At 42.1% G+C, this 13,908-nt stretch overlaps 1 protein-coding gene across 2 annotated transcripts in view; it reads right to left on the reverse strand.

Annotated features, from left to right (window-relative positions):
- Positions 1-4,787: 4,787 nt before the first annotated feature.
- Positions 4,788-13,908, reverse strand: part of IL6ST (interleukin 6 cytokine family signal transducer) — a 30,908-nt gene continuing 21,787 nt past the window's right edge. The window contains exons 14-16 of one of the 2 annotated variants that reach the window (XM_054054148.1): positions 13,549-13,645; positions 11,986-12,067; positions 4,788-11,160 (exon numbers count right to left, since the gene is read on the reverse strand). In XM_054054148.1, coding sequence (XP_053910123.1) covers positions 10,444-11,160; positions 11,986-12,067; positions 13,549-13,645 — 896 coding nt within the window. In that variant the 3' untranslated portion in view covers positions 4,788-10,443. The remainder of the gene's footprint in view (positions 11,161-11,985; positions 12,068-13,548; positions 13,646-13,908) is intronic. The other variant, XM_054054147.1, reaches the window with a different exon arrangement.

Raw genomic sequence — 13,908 nt, forward strand, 5'->3', positions numbered from 1 at the left:
CTAAAAAGATATTATGGCAAATTATGTCCTAATGTAAGACAAAGCAAGAAATTTCTTCTTATTCTTAATTCTGCCAAATGAGCACAGCATGCTTCTGAAATAAATCTTCTCATAGTCAGTTTTGCTAAGCCTGGGCGCAGCTGCGAGGTTATATTTCTGTTGGTCTTTAACTCAAGCAGTCAGCTGGGGAGATTTTGCGCTGTAAGGGGTTTTAGTTTTTGTTTCCTTTTCCTGTGTGGGGTGTTCCCCCCCCCCCCCCCCTTTTGGGGAATAAGAATTTATGCTAGCATCAATAGTTTATGAGGTACAGATATTTTTATTTACAAAATGTGTTTAAAAATCCTCTGAACATAGGAAGAATTAAAAACTGGGGGGATAGTATCTTTGCTTTTAATGTAATGTAAACTTTTTCATAACCAGTATACCTCCCAGAAATGCTTACATCCAGCTGCCGGCATGGCTTGTTGCTTTGCTGTCTGCTTCTCTCTCCCACGAGCTTGCAGCTCTTTCAAATACACTTCTGGCATTTGCCTTCATCTCCAGCAATTTTTTTACAGTTTTATATCTTGGCTCACAAAAAGGCCTTGAATTTTCCTTGTCTTTAGGGACTACATCTCTCTTCTGGTTTTGCTTTTATTTTTAGAAGTGCTTAGCTGCTTTTACACTTCTGGTGAAGGGTAGCTCCAGTTTTTGAGCCTAACAACGTTGCATGCAGTCTGATCTGCGAGAGGAAGCGTTGACTCATTTTGGGTGCAAACAGACACACAGGAGTTTAGATTTTGCTAATTTTCATCTGTTTTCCAGCACATAGGGCTGGTTCTCTGCCTGCAAGTAGTGTCCTTACAAAGTAAAGGATGATCCTGGATATAAGCTGTGTGCTACATTCCTTGATATATTGGGATGCAAGGGAGAGCAGCAATACCCCCTCCTTTTCCCCATCTCTCTTTATCCTCCATGTGTACATTCCCACCTCCTCAGCCCCATGTCCTTAGGATATATGATTTCCTCATGCTGTCAGTCACTATGATTCTCCTAATGCAAATCTACCAAATTGCTATAAAGCTCCCTAAGCCTTGTATTTACTAGTAGATCTGGTACTCTGTAGGTATGGGCCAGGTTCCTGACCTGAGTTTAAGGCAGGATGAGGTTAGCTCTCTTCTCCGTGAAAGTGAGCTGGCAGTGCCGCATCTGATATGGAACAGCAGTGTGTGCAGGCAGAATCTCTCTTGTGCCCCTGCCTGCTTTGTGGTGAGTGGTTTTTCTTGCCACAACCTCAGATAAATTCTTGGATGTGCTGTCTCCAGCTTGTAGTTGTTCTGTTTCCACCGCTGAAGTTTACTTTCATAAGGACTGATTTTCGCTTTAATGATAGGACAAACCTACTCCAGTTTCCAGAAACGCTCATATGAGGTATCTCTGTTTATTCCAGCTTTTGTGGACAAATTTCGGTTCCACTGCCTTTAAAGGAGTTAGTGTTCTAGCAGAGTATGTTTATTTTTGGTGTTTGTGTGTTGACATTTTTGTTTAAATTATTCCACATGTTGCACTCTCACAGAGCCTGACCTTTTTTTTCCTGCTTTGCATCCAGGCTAATTTTAAAAGGCTGATACAAGTTTCCTTATTTTTCATACTTATATAATGATTCGATTTGCTTTCATGTACAGATGTGTATATACACATTATCTGTTTAAATGGCATTAATTGTTATTAATAAGTGCAATGAATATGATCTCTGACACAGGCAGGAGTGTTACCAGTTTCATTTAAAGAAGGAAGGTATGCAGGGAACAGGTGAGTGAAAATAAATGCAGCAAACAGAGCATACTATGGATTTGCTGAAAGAGCTGTGCTCTGAGCAGGCTCTGGAGGCACTTGCCTTGCCCAGATGCGTAAATGTCTGGGAGAGGGAGGTGGGGATGGAAGGAAGGAAAACCTTTTCAGGTGTCTCTGAATGTTTATGCCTCACATAAACCACAATCAATAGCAGTCGGAGTGTTCTAAAGTTTATTAGAGTACCCTTGCCTAGGAAAATTGGTCTTGGTACCAAAATAACACCCTCGCCTTGTGCTTTAACCAGTTTCGCAATGTTGGTTGGGAGAGGCAGTGTGCATGGCGGGGTGGCCCCCCTGGCTCCCTGGTGCACATGGAGCTGTGCATATTCCTTCTCCAGCGCTGAATCTCCCTAAAACAGAGGAAATACCTGCATCCGCTCAAGCAGGAAGGGTTGCTGCCGCAGGCCTGTGCCATAAACGGCCTTCAAGAGAGCTGTGTTTGTTCCCAAAGTGCATTGGAATGTATACTGGTAACAAATGAGGGTCAATGGTGATTGCTGCAGTGCAGTGATTCAGGCTGTAGAAATGCATGAGAACAGGCTTCCTATCAGCAAATCCCAGCGTACTAGTCTGCCCACAGGGATGAGGAGGCAGCAGCCTGGATCTGTTTCCCGTGGACTGGCCAATGTGCTGCCCCAATGATGGAATGTGTGCCATGTGGGATGTGGTCCTGGCTGGCAGGATGCAGGTACTCAGCCTGCCCACAGGTCTGCATTTGACTTCCCACTCAGGATCATAGGTGAAAGAAGCACAGAACAAGGGGCAGAGCTTTCGGCGACGAAGGGAAAGGCAGGAGAGAAGCCAAAGGGACTTACAAAACTGTCAGGAAAGAAATATTTTAAAAAAAAAAAAAAAGCATGAGTAGTTTGGCCAAGGGTAGGAGCTGGGGCTGGTCAGCCTGTCCTGATGTCAAAGGCAACATGCTGCTGCCATCTCCTGGCATGGCCCTGGTGGGATGGGATGCCCAGGTCCTCCCAGAAACACTCCTGGATGCCAGGAGCAGGGTGGTGCTGTGCTGCTTGGAGCAGAGCATCTGCAGCACTCACTCTGGTTCCCTGGACCATGCCCAGGCTCCCACCCACAGCCCCAGCACCAGGGTGCTCCACTACTGCTCCCGATTGGTTTTGCCAGTGCATGTCTGCTGCTTGGTGGCATCCAAAAGGTAACGAGTGCCCCAGGTACTTGCAGCCCTGAAGAGCATTTTCTGAGGAGCATTCTTTGGGCTTTTGGTGCCCAGACACTGCTGCACAACATCGTGTGCTCAGGATAACGGGCTGTGCCAGCAGCTGCAGACACTGTCTGAGCGCTGTTGAATACGGGTGGATGCCTTTTGCAGAGCTGCCCCCTCACTGAAACCTGTCACTGTCCCCTGACCCAGCTCAGTGCCTAATTCCATGTGTTACTGCAGAAGGAAAGCTAGTGTGATGCCTAGGACACCAGTGCACAGTATTTTTCCATTTCATAAGGGAGCTTGGAGTCAGATTACTCTTTCTGAATTTCATCCTGTAATTTCCAGTTGGGTCATTCATGCTTAGAGCCTCCCTGCCTGAGCCGGGAATTTCCTAGCTATTACTAAGAAAGGGGTGGGAGGGATACTTTGATTCTGCTACTTATTCCTCTAGCAGTTGGAGACTGCTGAGAGAGTGAGAAGGCACTGGATTGCTCTACTATGAACAGCACAAATGTCTGGAAAATACAAGTAAGATGCTTTCACGGAGAAGTTCCATGTTATTATCAGGGGCCCAAATGAAGATGTAATCCCAGAGGAGCCCTCCAAACACACTGCCCTGAAATGTGTAAGGCTGGCAGAGCTCACACGTGTGCCTCTCTTGCTCTAAAGCTGTGTTGTGTTGCTGTGCAGTGCCTGTCCTGGCTGGACAATCCTGGGCTTCCCCGGGACTACCACGCAGTTAGGCAGGTCCCCATCTCCTCTGTGGGATCTGCTGACCCCTGGCCATTGGGATAGAGAGCTGTTCCTAGGAACCTGGTGGCTTCTGGCATCCTGATGCGAACACTGCTCAAGTATGTGTTTTCTGTGAAAAGCAGGGCATTCCAGTCATTGTGTCCAGCCTTATTTCCTTTGTTTATTTTAATAGTTACAGGAAGCAACCTTGCGCTGCCAGCAGAGTCAGTCTATAAAGTAAGGCTCCTGACTCCTCTTCTGAATGCACGTTGCCTTGCAGTTGTTCTTCACAACCCCACCGATGCTCAGCAGCTTCCTCAGGTGAGGAAGACAGGCAAAACGCGCATGCTCCAGTAGAAAATTCAAGGGCCTTACATGAAACAGAGGCAAGTGAGCTACTGTGCAGTGAACTGAAATTCTGGAAAAAGAGCCTAGTGCCAGATTTGCATGTAATTTAACACCAAAGGGTTAACTAGGTTTGCCTGGCATGTCTGGGGTGGCTTCTCTGTGGCAGTGACAAATGATTTTTAGTGCTGCAGGTGACGCATTACACAACAAGCTCATCCCCACCCTCCACTTTTACACAGGCCTGAGTCTGCCCCATTTAAACATTTTACAGCCCACTGAAATTAGAACTTTAGTCAGGAAGGGGAAGCCGTCTTTCCTCACATGCTACCTTTAAAGACTTTTGCACATGTGATTGCCCCTTGAACATCCAAGTGTGCTTTTGCAGTACAGAGATGTAAGGTCACTGAAGGGCTGTGAGGGTCCTCCACCCATGAGAGTCAAAAGACTGAAACCCAGGTGAGACTAAGAGCATGTCAGACACAGCCAGGGCTGTGATTCTTTCTTCTTGGAAATGAGTCTGTATGGACAGACAGCACTATATTCTGCTCCTCACTCCCATAGCATTCCTTTGAATGGGATTTTTGAGCACTACTCTTCCACTTTTAAGAGAGCCAAAAAAACCTGCCTGCAGTGCCACTCCTACATCTTCAGAGCACAGAGTCACAGGCAGACATGCCACCCCCTCTCCGGCGAGACACGAGAGCACAGAACATACACACTTGTGGTCAGCAGCAGGAAAGGAGCCACATCACTTGTCACACTACCAAGGTCATCCAGTCACTGCCAACACCCATTTACAGAAGCAGTCACAAAGGGAGGACTAAGGAACATTCACTGGCTGCTCGACTTGCCTGGTACACCCAACAAGGTACCCTTTTGTCCTGATCTATAGTGACCATATCTCTCTCTGTGAATGTCTCTCTGCTTCTTACCTATCACACAGGTGGGGTCCAGACTCCTCTGTAGTGACCACATAAGTCAGCCTTGCAAAAACACCAGCTCCAGCACACAAGTCAAGTATGGAATTTTGTTTTCTTTTCTTTTCCTATATTATATACCAGACAAAAGCAACAACCAGGCTCAGCTGGATAACAAAGGAGAACATTTGAAACCAACCATAAAGTAAATTGTAGAAAGCAGAGTTTATATGACAATAAACATGCAGCTTGCGAAAGAATTAAGATAGTGTATTGGTGTTAAAACACATTTCCATATACAGAGAGCTTATGGAGCAATTTGCAAGTTTAACCGCTGGGCGGAGTACACAAGCCCTTTAAAGCTGGCATTCAAATTATCAGTAGCTTAATCAAACATACTTTAAATACGTAGTAAAATATGACCATGTTTATATTCACTATCCATCCAATCCAGCATCAAGGCACTTTCCTTGTCAGTATGTCTGTGTTCCACGCCTCCGCTGACCTAGAATACATATTTTGCCACAGCAATATTCAGTGACTGGTAACCTTGACCGTAGGCTCACGGATCCCAAGTAAAAGCACTTGGTTACTAGACAATCCATCGCTGTGTTGAAGTGTCAGGCTATACGTGGCACTGTAAACAAGACTGGTGTGTTAAAAAAACACAGCAAATTGACTGGATCCACTAACAACTGTGCTTTGGTATGAAGAAAAGCGGTAGGTGCTACCAGTTTCAACACTCCAGAGGCTCATCTACCACACCTGCCATCACCGGAGAAGAACAGCTGGTGCAGGACACAGAAGCTTCAGTCTGAGCAGGAGGATGTGGAGCCTTTCAGCCGCCCGTTGACAGTTGTGCCATACGTGCTTTTCATCTGCTGTTACAGAAGTGTGCTTCCGCAGAGTATCAATGACTCTTGCATATATCCCCTTCAAGGTTGTGTTTGCAAATGTGCACAAGTACTGGCTAAGGCTGCATTCTGGGATATACCTACTGCCCTATCTCTGCACTAGAATTCAGGGGAGAGGAAAGTGGACAATTGTTGAGATCTGCCCCTTAGTCACTAATTTTTGTCAAATGTTGTGGCCTTAGAAATGCATCCTTGTGTACTAAGTCAGGACTGCTTTCATGTTTAGGAATGGTTCAGAATGCAGTACTCGTACAAAGGAAACAACAGTGAAAGCAAACACACAGAGGCATTTTAGCTTAATGTCTTTTTTAACTTATCCTTTCACTCTTAAGGAGAATTTGCAAGACTAATGCAAGACACAGTTTTACCCTTCAACAGACTTTTGCACTTCTACTTTACTGCAGTTTTCTGGATCAAATGCTAAGCTGAAGATTGTGAGGTTAGCTGCAGATTCCAAATGTTTCATGACAAGAGATTCAACATTTTTGTTATAAACCGTTTCCAAGTAACACTGAAAGCAGCTCTTGGAACTTAAAATGGCTATATGCATCCATCGTAGCAAAGGGACAAGAGGTTACAGGGAATTAATGAAGTTTTAAATAAATCTATGAGCCAGACTTTTTCAACACAGTTAAAGGAATTAATCCAAACAACAGTTAATCTTAATTGCAAGAGCTACCTCAGGGAAAAGAAACTAGTATATTTAGTCCTATTTAATGCATATAAATTACAATTTAAAGTGTGTGTGCCTGAGAGTGCAGCTGACTAGCAACAACTATAGAGCCTCTGGAGTTTCAGATCTCACTGTAAAGTCAATACCATAGCAGTATATATTGATGTAGATCTTTGCTATTCTGGATCCAGCACTAAATTATTGAAGTTCAATCAGCATAGTGATTCACACATACTGGACACAGTAATGTAAGTTTTAACCATCTTACAGTGTTCATGATTTACAGTCAAAGCCGAAGCTGCAAACCACACCCCAGGCTGCAGGGCCTCTCCAGTGCCCAAGAGTGGTACTCGGCCCTCAAATGCAAAATCCCTCCTTCTCCCAGGGCCAACGTTTCTTCCAGTGCCGATACTGAGCATTTTGCTAGGCTGCTGTAGCACAGATAAGCACATGCTTCTCTCAAATGCTCCAGAATGAAGTTTAGAAAAATTTTTGCTCTGCTCTGCCAGGTTAAGGTTTAACAGTCAGTTTGGTCTACTACAGTAGGGTGTGCGACACAATCCCAAGACTTTCACTACGTCTTTTGTAAAGAGAGGAGCAGTTAGCCAGCCTGCACAAGAGAAGTGTTTCAAACATGCTAATGCAGGAAAAATACTTCCTGCTTCTACCAGCCTCCCTTCTCTGCCACCAAAGTAACAACGAAGTGGTCAAGGCCAGGCTCGATGAGGCTTTGAGCAATGTGGTCAAGTGAAAGGTGTCCCGGCCCACAGCAGGGAGGTTGGAACTGAATGATCTTTAAGGTCATCCAAACCATTCTCTGATTCTAATGTCTTCACAACCTTTCTCCCACTGCTACCTGAAAAATTCCAATCCAGGATATCAAAGCAGACATAAGTGTCAATACTGAAGTGTGTTTTTATTTTAATGCCTTTATTTTGTAAAGTGCACCATAGCTACTAGAGGTGGTGGGAAGCTACTTCCTTAATTACTGTGTTAGAGCCAAGTTCAGAGAATTTCAGTGGATTGCTACAATTGCATTGCAGACACTCTAAAAACCTGTTTGTAACTGTTTGACACAATCAGATTGTTACAATCCAAAGTACAAAACCAAGTCAAATCCTGAACACTGCATGATACAATATTTGGCACACAGGTTTATGAACCAGCTGTAAACCCACTACTTACATGTACTGTGGCATCTACAAACTAATCATCCACCAGTATCTCCTTAGTCTTCAGTATTTTAGCACAAAATAAATGTGCAAGCCTGAAAGATAGAATATAACTCTGCAAGGCACAAAGAGACTAGGATAAACTCACAGAATCTTACAGGAGTGTATTACCACTGGCCATGAAGAATATAGATAAGATGCCAGAAGCAACAGGCCAGAACTCTCATTAGCACAGACCTTTAAAAATGAGAATCTCTTGACACTGGTCATTTAACACTGGAAACAGTTTCAGCAACTGAGAACAAAATGCGTCCCCTTTAGATAACAGAAGGGCAAACAGCAAATTCAGGAATAACTGAAGTTGTCCCTCAAATGTGACATACAGTATCAAAAGTTAGTACTACTAGATGACAAAAAAAGCAGTTAAAAAAAGTAATTAGCATGTTTTTGAAAACATCCAGGCCTTGGGAGCAATGGTTGGACTAAGTAGCCAGGTAGCAGCCCACAGTATTTCAGAGATGGGCAGAAGGTAGATTAGATGGATGTGGCTGCAAGGCAAGTTCTAATAGACACTGGTCAGCACAGAATTTCCCTTCACTTGTGGCTTCCACAGCCACTATGAAATTTGCATAGAGAAGGCAATCCACTCCCCAGTAAAGTAACTGCTATTACCTTCCAAGAGGAATGTGTTCTGACAAATGAATGCTCCTTCAGCCTCTGAACAAACAAAATGCAGTCACTGCTGTTTTATGATAGCATAGCTATCATTTGGCATGCACCCTTCTGGGACACAGAAGGTGCTGAGGTGAAGTTGGGAGAAAAACAAGACTGGTTTGAAGAAAGGTGTAGTTACCATAAACTGAAACATAGCCTTTTGGTTTAACAAAAATCTCCAGATACAAAAATTACTGTTGGAAGAAAGGAACTGTGGAATACTGAAATGTTAAAGATTCTGCATTCTGGATCTGTTTTAAATAACCCAAACTTCAAGAGGTAATCTTATGAATTTACTCCAGCATTCAATTTCTTTGTAATGAAGGCAGAAGACACAAGTGAACATTTACATGCATACCTGTCCTTCCATGCAAGTTGTCAGATAAGGACAATACTGACACATGCTTTTCCAGGGCCTTTACAAATTTCTTTTGCAGAACAGTGGCACCAGAGGTCACAGCACAAAAGGTTTCAGGTGGTCTTAAATACATAGTTCTTTTGCTGAAGGAGATATAAATCCCTTGCTTGCTCTCACAGCACAATATTTAGTGTTTTGATTTATGGTTTTATTAGTGTCAGATTAGGCAGCTGATTAGATTAAGTGACAGTTTTAAAAAAAAAAAAATCTACAACAGTGCCATAAAATTTCTAGTTATCATTGGAGAAGGGTTTTACGGTGATTTTTTCCTTACAACCCTGTTAGAGACAGTCTCCAAGAAATAGATCTTCTTCAATAAAACGCAAACTGTATGAAAAGGGGAAAAATAAGACAGAAAAAAGTAAAGAATTTTAGCAACCACACAGGTGTTATTTGTGCCTCATGATTGCTAATAGACACATACTACCAATAACTCTGTATCTGAATATACAGGTTTTGGTTTTCCTTCCAAGAGCTTCAGTAACTTCAATACTTTGTCTTTTCGCTGCTTTCAGTTCCAAAGAGGCCCTGCAGCACTGGCAGTGAGGTTTATAACACATTAATTGTTGTAGTCAATCAGGGAGAAGGTCATATTCCCTTTCTCCTGAGAGTTTAGAAGAATAGTAAAAACTCAGAGCTCATTACTTGCCTCTCAAACTGTGTATACAGCACGGGTGCACTTAAAAAACAAAGGCAATTTTTATGATCAAAGAGGTATGGTACAATCAGACAGTGATTTGGGTACAAAATCTTTAAGCAACTGTTAATCTGTGTTTTCATCTCGATTTTTAAACTTTTGAACATAACACTGAACTGCCATGCATCAAGTTGCAAGGCACATTTTAAAGCCAAATTATTCTGCAGTTTATATGCACGCATATCTACACATAGGCAGAATATCAATTACTATAGTAGCATTCAGAGTCAAGCAATCATGGTGCTTTCTTATTTGCACACCATAAGAAGTTTTACTTGTTTTTTATGACTTTTAAACAAGGGTGAACATAATTTGCCATGTCTGGTAAGCTGGAAATGGAGACACCGGGCCATGTCAAAATTCAGAGTCTATCGAGTTACTGAAGCGTATGAGACAGAAGAGTTCTTCCACATTAGAACAGTATGCTTCAGTCTTAACTTTTGCACAAAGACGCTTCAAGCAACTAAAGCTAGCTTTTTTTAGGCTTGTACACTGTCACAAATCGAAGTATTTCTTCTAGGAGGTCTATTGGCTGATGTGATTAATTGAAACTTCCTATTTTCAATCATGTGAAAGTCTGATACGACAAGAAACAAAAACCCAAAGCGGCACAAAAGGCTTGTTCAGCTATCCCCATGAAGATTATGTAGTGCATAAAAGTCAGTCTCCAGTAGGTCTGGACTGCAAATCTTCCTCAAAAACACAGTCCTTACTGTACTTCGTCAAATTACTTTTCACTTAATTTCAGTATTTCTATCTGTATTCAGATAAAAATACCTAGCTTAATTTATCAGAAATGCAGGATAAAGTGTGAACAGACACTAATGAAGGCCTTAGCAAAGCCAGTCTCTCCTCTCACTGAGGCATATAGCCCCCTTGCCTCACAGTCTGTGGGAGGTAACTTTTTGGCATTTCATCAATTGACTGTGGATTTTTGTCCACTGTTTCAGGTCTCACAGTTTGTCCCTCAGTACATGTCGCTAAAGTATCTGATAGAGCAGCTTCCTGGGTATTTTCTTCCAGCCCAAGGCCCACCAGCTGTGAACTACGACCTGAGATCTGCAGCTGTGCAAATCCAACAAGATCCCCTTCATTAGCAGGCTTTGTTCTTTCAAAGCATGGCCTGTCTCCATTGGTTTCATCCTGACCACCATTTTGTTTGAAATACTGCTGCCTCTGTGTTGTACTGTCACCTCCTCCAGTGTGATCCTCTGATCTCTCTTCTGAATCCAGCAGTGGCTGAGTTGACTCAGACCTTGAAAAGACTTGAACAGGTGTTTGGTCTCTATAGCCATTAAGTACTACAGTTGAATACTGTACAGTGCTTGAAGTGTTTTGTGTAGTTTCACCTTCATCGCTGTCAGAGACACTTTGCCTAGGAGAAGACATGCACGAGGATCCTCCAATACCACTGCTGTGCCCTTCTGAAGTACTTTTTTCCTTTTTAAGTAAGTCAAAGGGCTTTAGATCTTGTTCCGAAAAAGACTTCTTGTCATCAGCTTCTATTTCTACGACGCTTACATCTGTAAAGCTGCCTTCTGGGTACATCTGATCTTTGGAACTAAAGTTATGCTGAAAGAAAGAGATTGATGTTGCCTAAGAGAAAGGTTACATTAGAAATCAAAAGCCCCATTAAACACCTGAAATCTTATTCTATAATTGGAGTTTCTTCGAAGTTTTCTCCTTAGTAACTTTGGTAGTATCTCCAAACTATCTGTTACAAAATTAAGGATGTAGCTTTGCTTTCAATACAAAGTCTTAATTATGCAGCCACTCTAAAAGCACAAGCTTTTCTCATATTTTAATTATTCCTAAGAGCTGTAAACATAGAAACATTTGCTGTGCATTCAAGGCTATACACACATTACTTAAAATAACGTATTCAGCATCACAGTACTTCATGGAAGTTAGTCACAGTCTATTGAAAAGAATCTGCTAAGTCATTCACCTTACACCACGCAGGAGTTTTGCTGCCATCTCCTCACCCATCAGGAACTCTTGGAGTTTTCTCTCATTCATGACTTCATTGTGCCAACAAGTCACTTCAGGGTTTAAAGAATGGTAGCAATGAATTCTGTTTACTTAATCCTGATTTCCCATGAATGAGTAAAATAATTAAGGCTTGACTCTTCAAATTAGTAAACTGAATATAATTCACAATGTTAAAGTGAATGCTCTATGCTGTGAACTTGTTCTAGGGGCCATGTATTTCTAATGCTGAATCTACTGATAAAATAAAGTCTCCAAATCGTATCATACCACAATGTCATGAAACTTAACATACAGTTCGGTTTTTTTCCACTTTGAAATATGTGTGTGCTAGAAGACAGAAGACTCCAACTGGTTAATTTATTTGAAACCTTATGGACTAGGAGGATACAGAAACATAGGTATTACCTTAGCTGGAACTTGAGGAGACCACTGAGCAATGTTACTTTTGGATGGATCAGGGACAATAGGCCAGATGTGCTTTTTAATTCTGCAGAGGATTAAAAACAGAATAAAATGACAAGATGCACTCCTCAAATGCCTTATGTTGATAGCAAGTATTGCATAATCCATGACACCACTCCCTTACACAGCAATTTTGCAAGAGTGTTTATTTCCAAATAGGAATGCTTCCTGCACTTCTTTGCAGCTGTACTACCACATTAGACATAGCCATCCAACATAAGGCAAAACAACAACTGGTAATGGTTACTGAAGGATTTTCAAATTTATAGCACTCTAGAATTTACAGAACAGTGATTTAGGTGAAGTCTGAGGCATGTCAGTATAAAAATATACTGTTCCTTGTTGAAGATAACTATGAATATCACAGCTTTCAAAATCTAAGCCAACTTCACAACTAAAAATACAGTGAAAGTATCTGAAGAAAAAATTGCTTCATCTTTTGTAACGCTGAACTCTTAAGAGTGTAGTAACAGTTACTTAACAATAGAAGTTTCTGTAGATAAAACACCCTCAACCAAACTAACTTTGAAAATGATGTATTTATCCTGCTTTTCAGGCTCCAACAACAGATTCTCTGTAGGAGAACATTGCAACGTGGACTTTTCAACTGATATCAATTAAGAGCTGATCTTAGCAGCAAAGCGGTCAGAAGCAAGAAGGCACAAAATGCTATCTTCAATCAGAAAGAAAAGGTAGTTGTCTGGGGACATGAGAGAGGTGCTACTCCTTGCTAGGGAAAACACCTCAGTAATAAGCTCTCAGCTAAAGCTACAGGCAAGAGCTCTAGAGTAGAGGGAGCAGGAGGCAGCAGGATGTCTTCTAGCAGATAGGCAGCGTTTGACTGAGATTATACAAGGCGAACAAATAAGATGGCTGCCTATTTTTTTTGGCTGTAAAACTTACTAATTAAATATCTCAAACATAGCCAGCAAACAGATCTGTGCTTCACAAACTAGGGACCATCATTCATTCCACTCTCCTATTCCGACTAAGAAAACAGAGACAGACAAGGATATCCTGATCAAAACCTAACTCAGACCAACTCTACCAAGAAAAGCAGTAATTTTCTTGCAGGACTGAAACATGGAACATTTAGTTTGTTTGTTAACAGCTAACAGTAAGAAATTAATATCAGAAGAAACCCTAAGTTCTCAAAGAAAACATGAAAATGTTTATCACAACTATGTGTGTTCTACCTTTTTTGGATCCAACTGTAGAATATTTACGTGTTTGTACTGAATTATTGCCATTTCTCTATTATGCCCAGAAATATCAGAAGCACAAGAGAGACATCACGCACAGAATCATAGAATCACCAGGTTGGAAAGAACGCACTGGATCAATCATTCCTAACATTCCCTAAGCCATGCCCCTCAGCACCTCATCCACCCATCCCTTAAACACCTCCAGGAAAGGTACTCCACCCCCTTCCTGGGCAGCCTCTGCCAGTGCCCAATGACCCTTTCCGTGAAAATTTTTTTCTCGATGTCCAGCCTGAATACTTACAAGTCACGTTTGTTGAAGCAAAACAAAACTCCAAGGAGCACAATTAACAAGAATGCTAGACACACGGGTACAACTATGGCTTCAATTTCTCCTTTTCCTGAAGAAAACAAAGAGAAGCAGTTATAGCTCACTCTGGCATTTAAGGAACTCAGCAGCTGCATAGATTCCCAAAGGGACAGGGAGAATCTGAAACCGAATACACCCACAGCACTCAGTCTTAAGCTTCATCTTCTGAAGAACCTCTTCATCATATGGTAAGAGCCTGTTGGTGAAAACATGAAAAGCCCTGTCCCTACAATCTAATGCCTTGCATAAACAAAAAAACACAGGTTGCTCTAGAGTCTGTAATACTGACAGAAC

Source organism: Cuculus canorus, chromosome Z, assembly GCF_017976375.1.
Source record: "Cuculus canorus isolate bCucCan1 chromosome Z, bCucCan1.pri, whole genome shotgun sequence".
Classification (NCBI taxonomy): domain Eukaryota; kingdom Metazoa; phylum Chordata; class Aves; order Cuculiformes; family Cuculidae; genus Cuculus; species Cuculus canorus.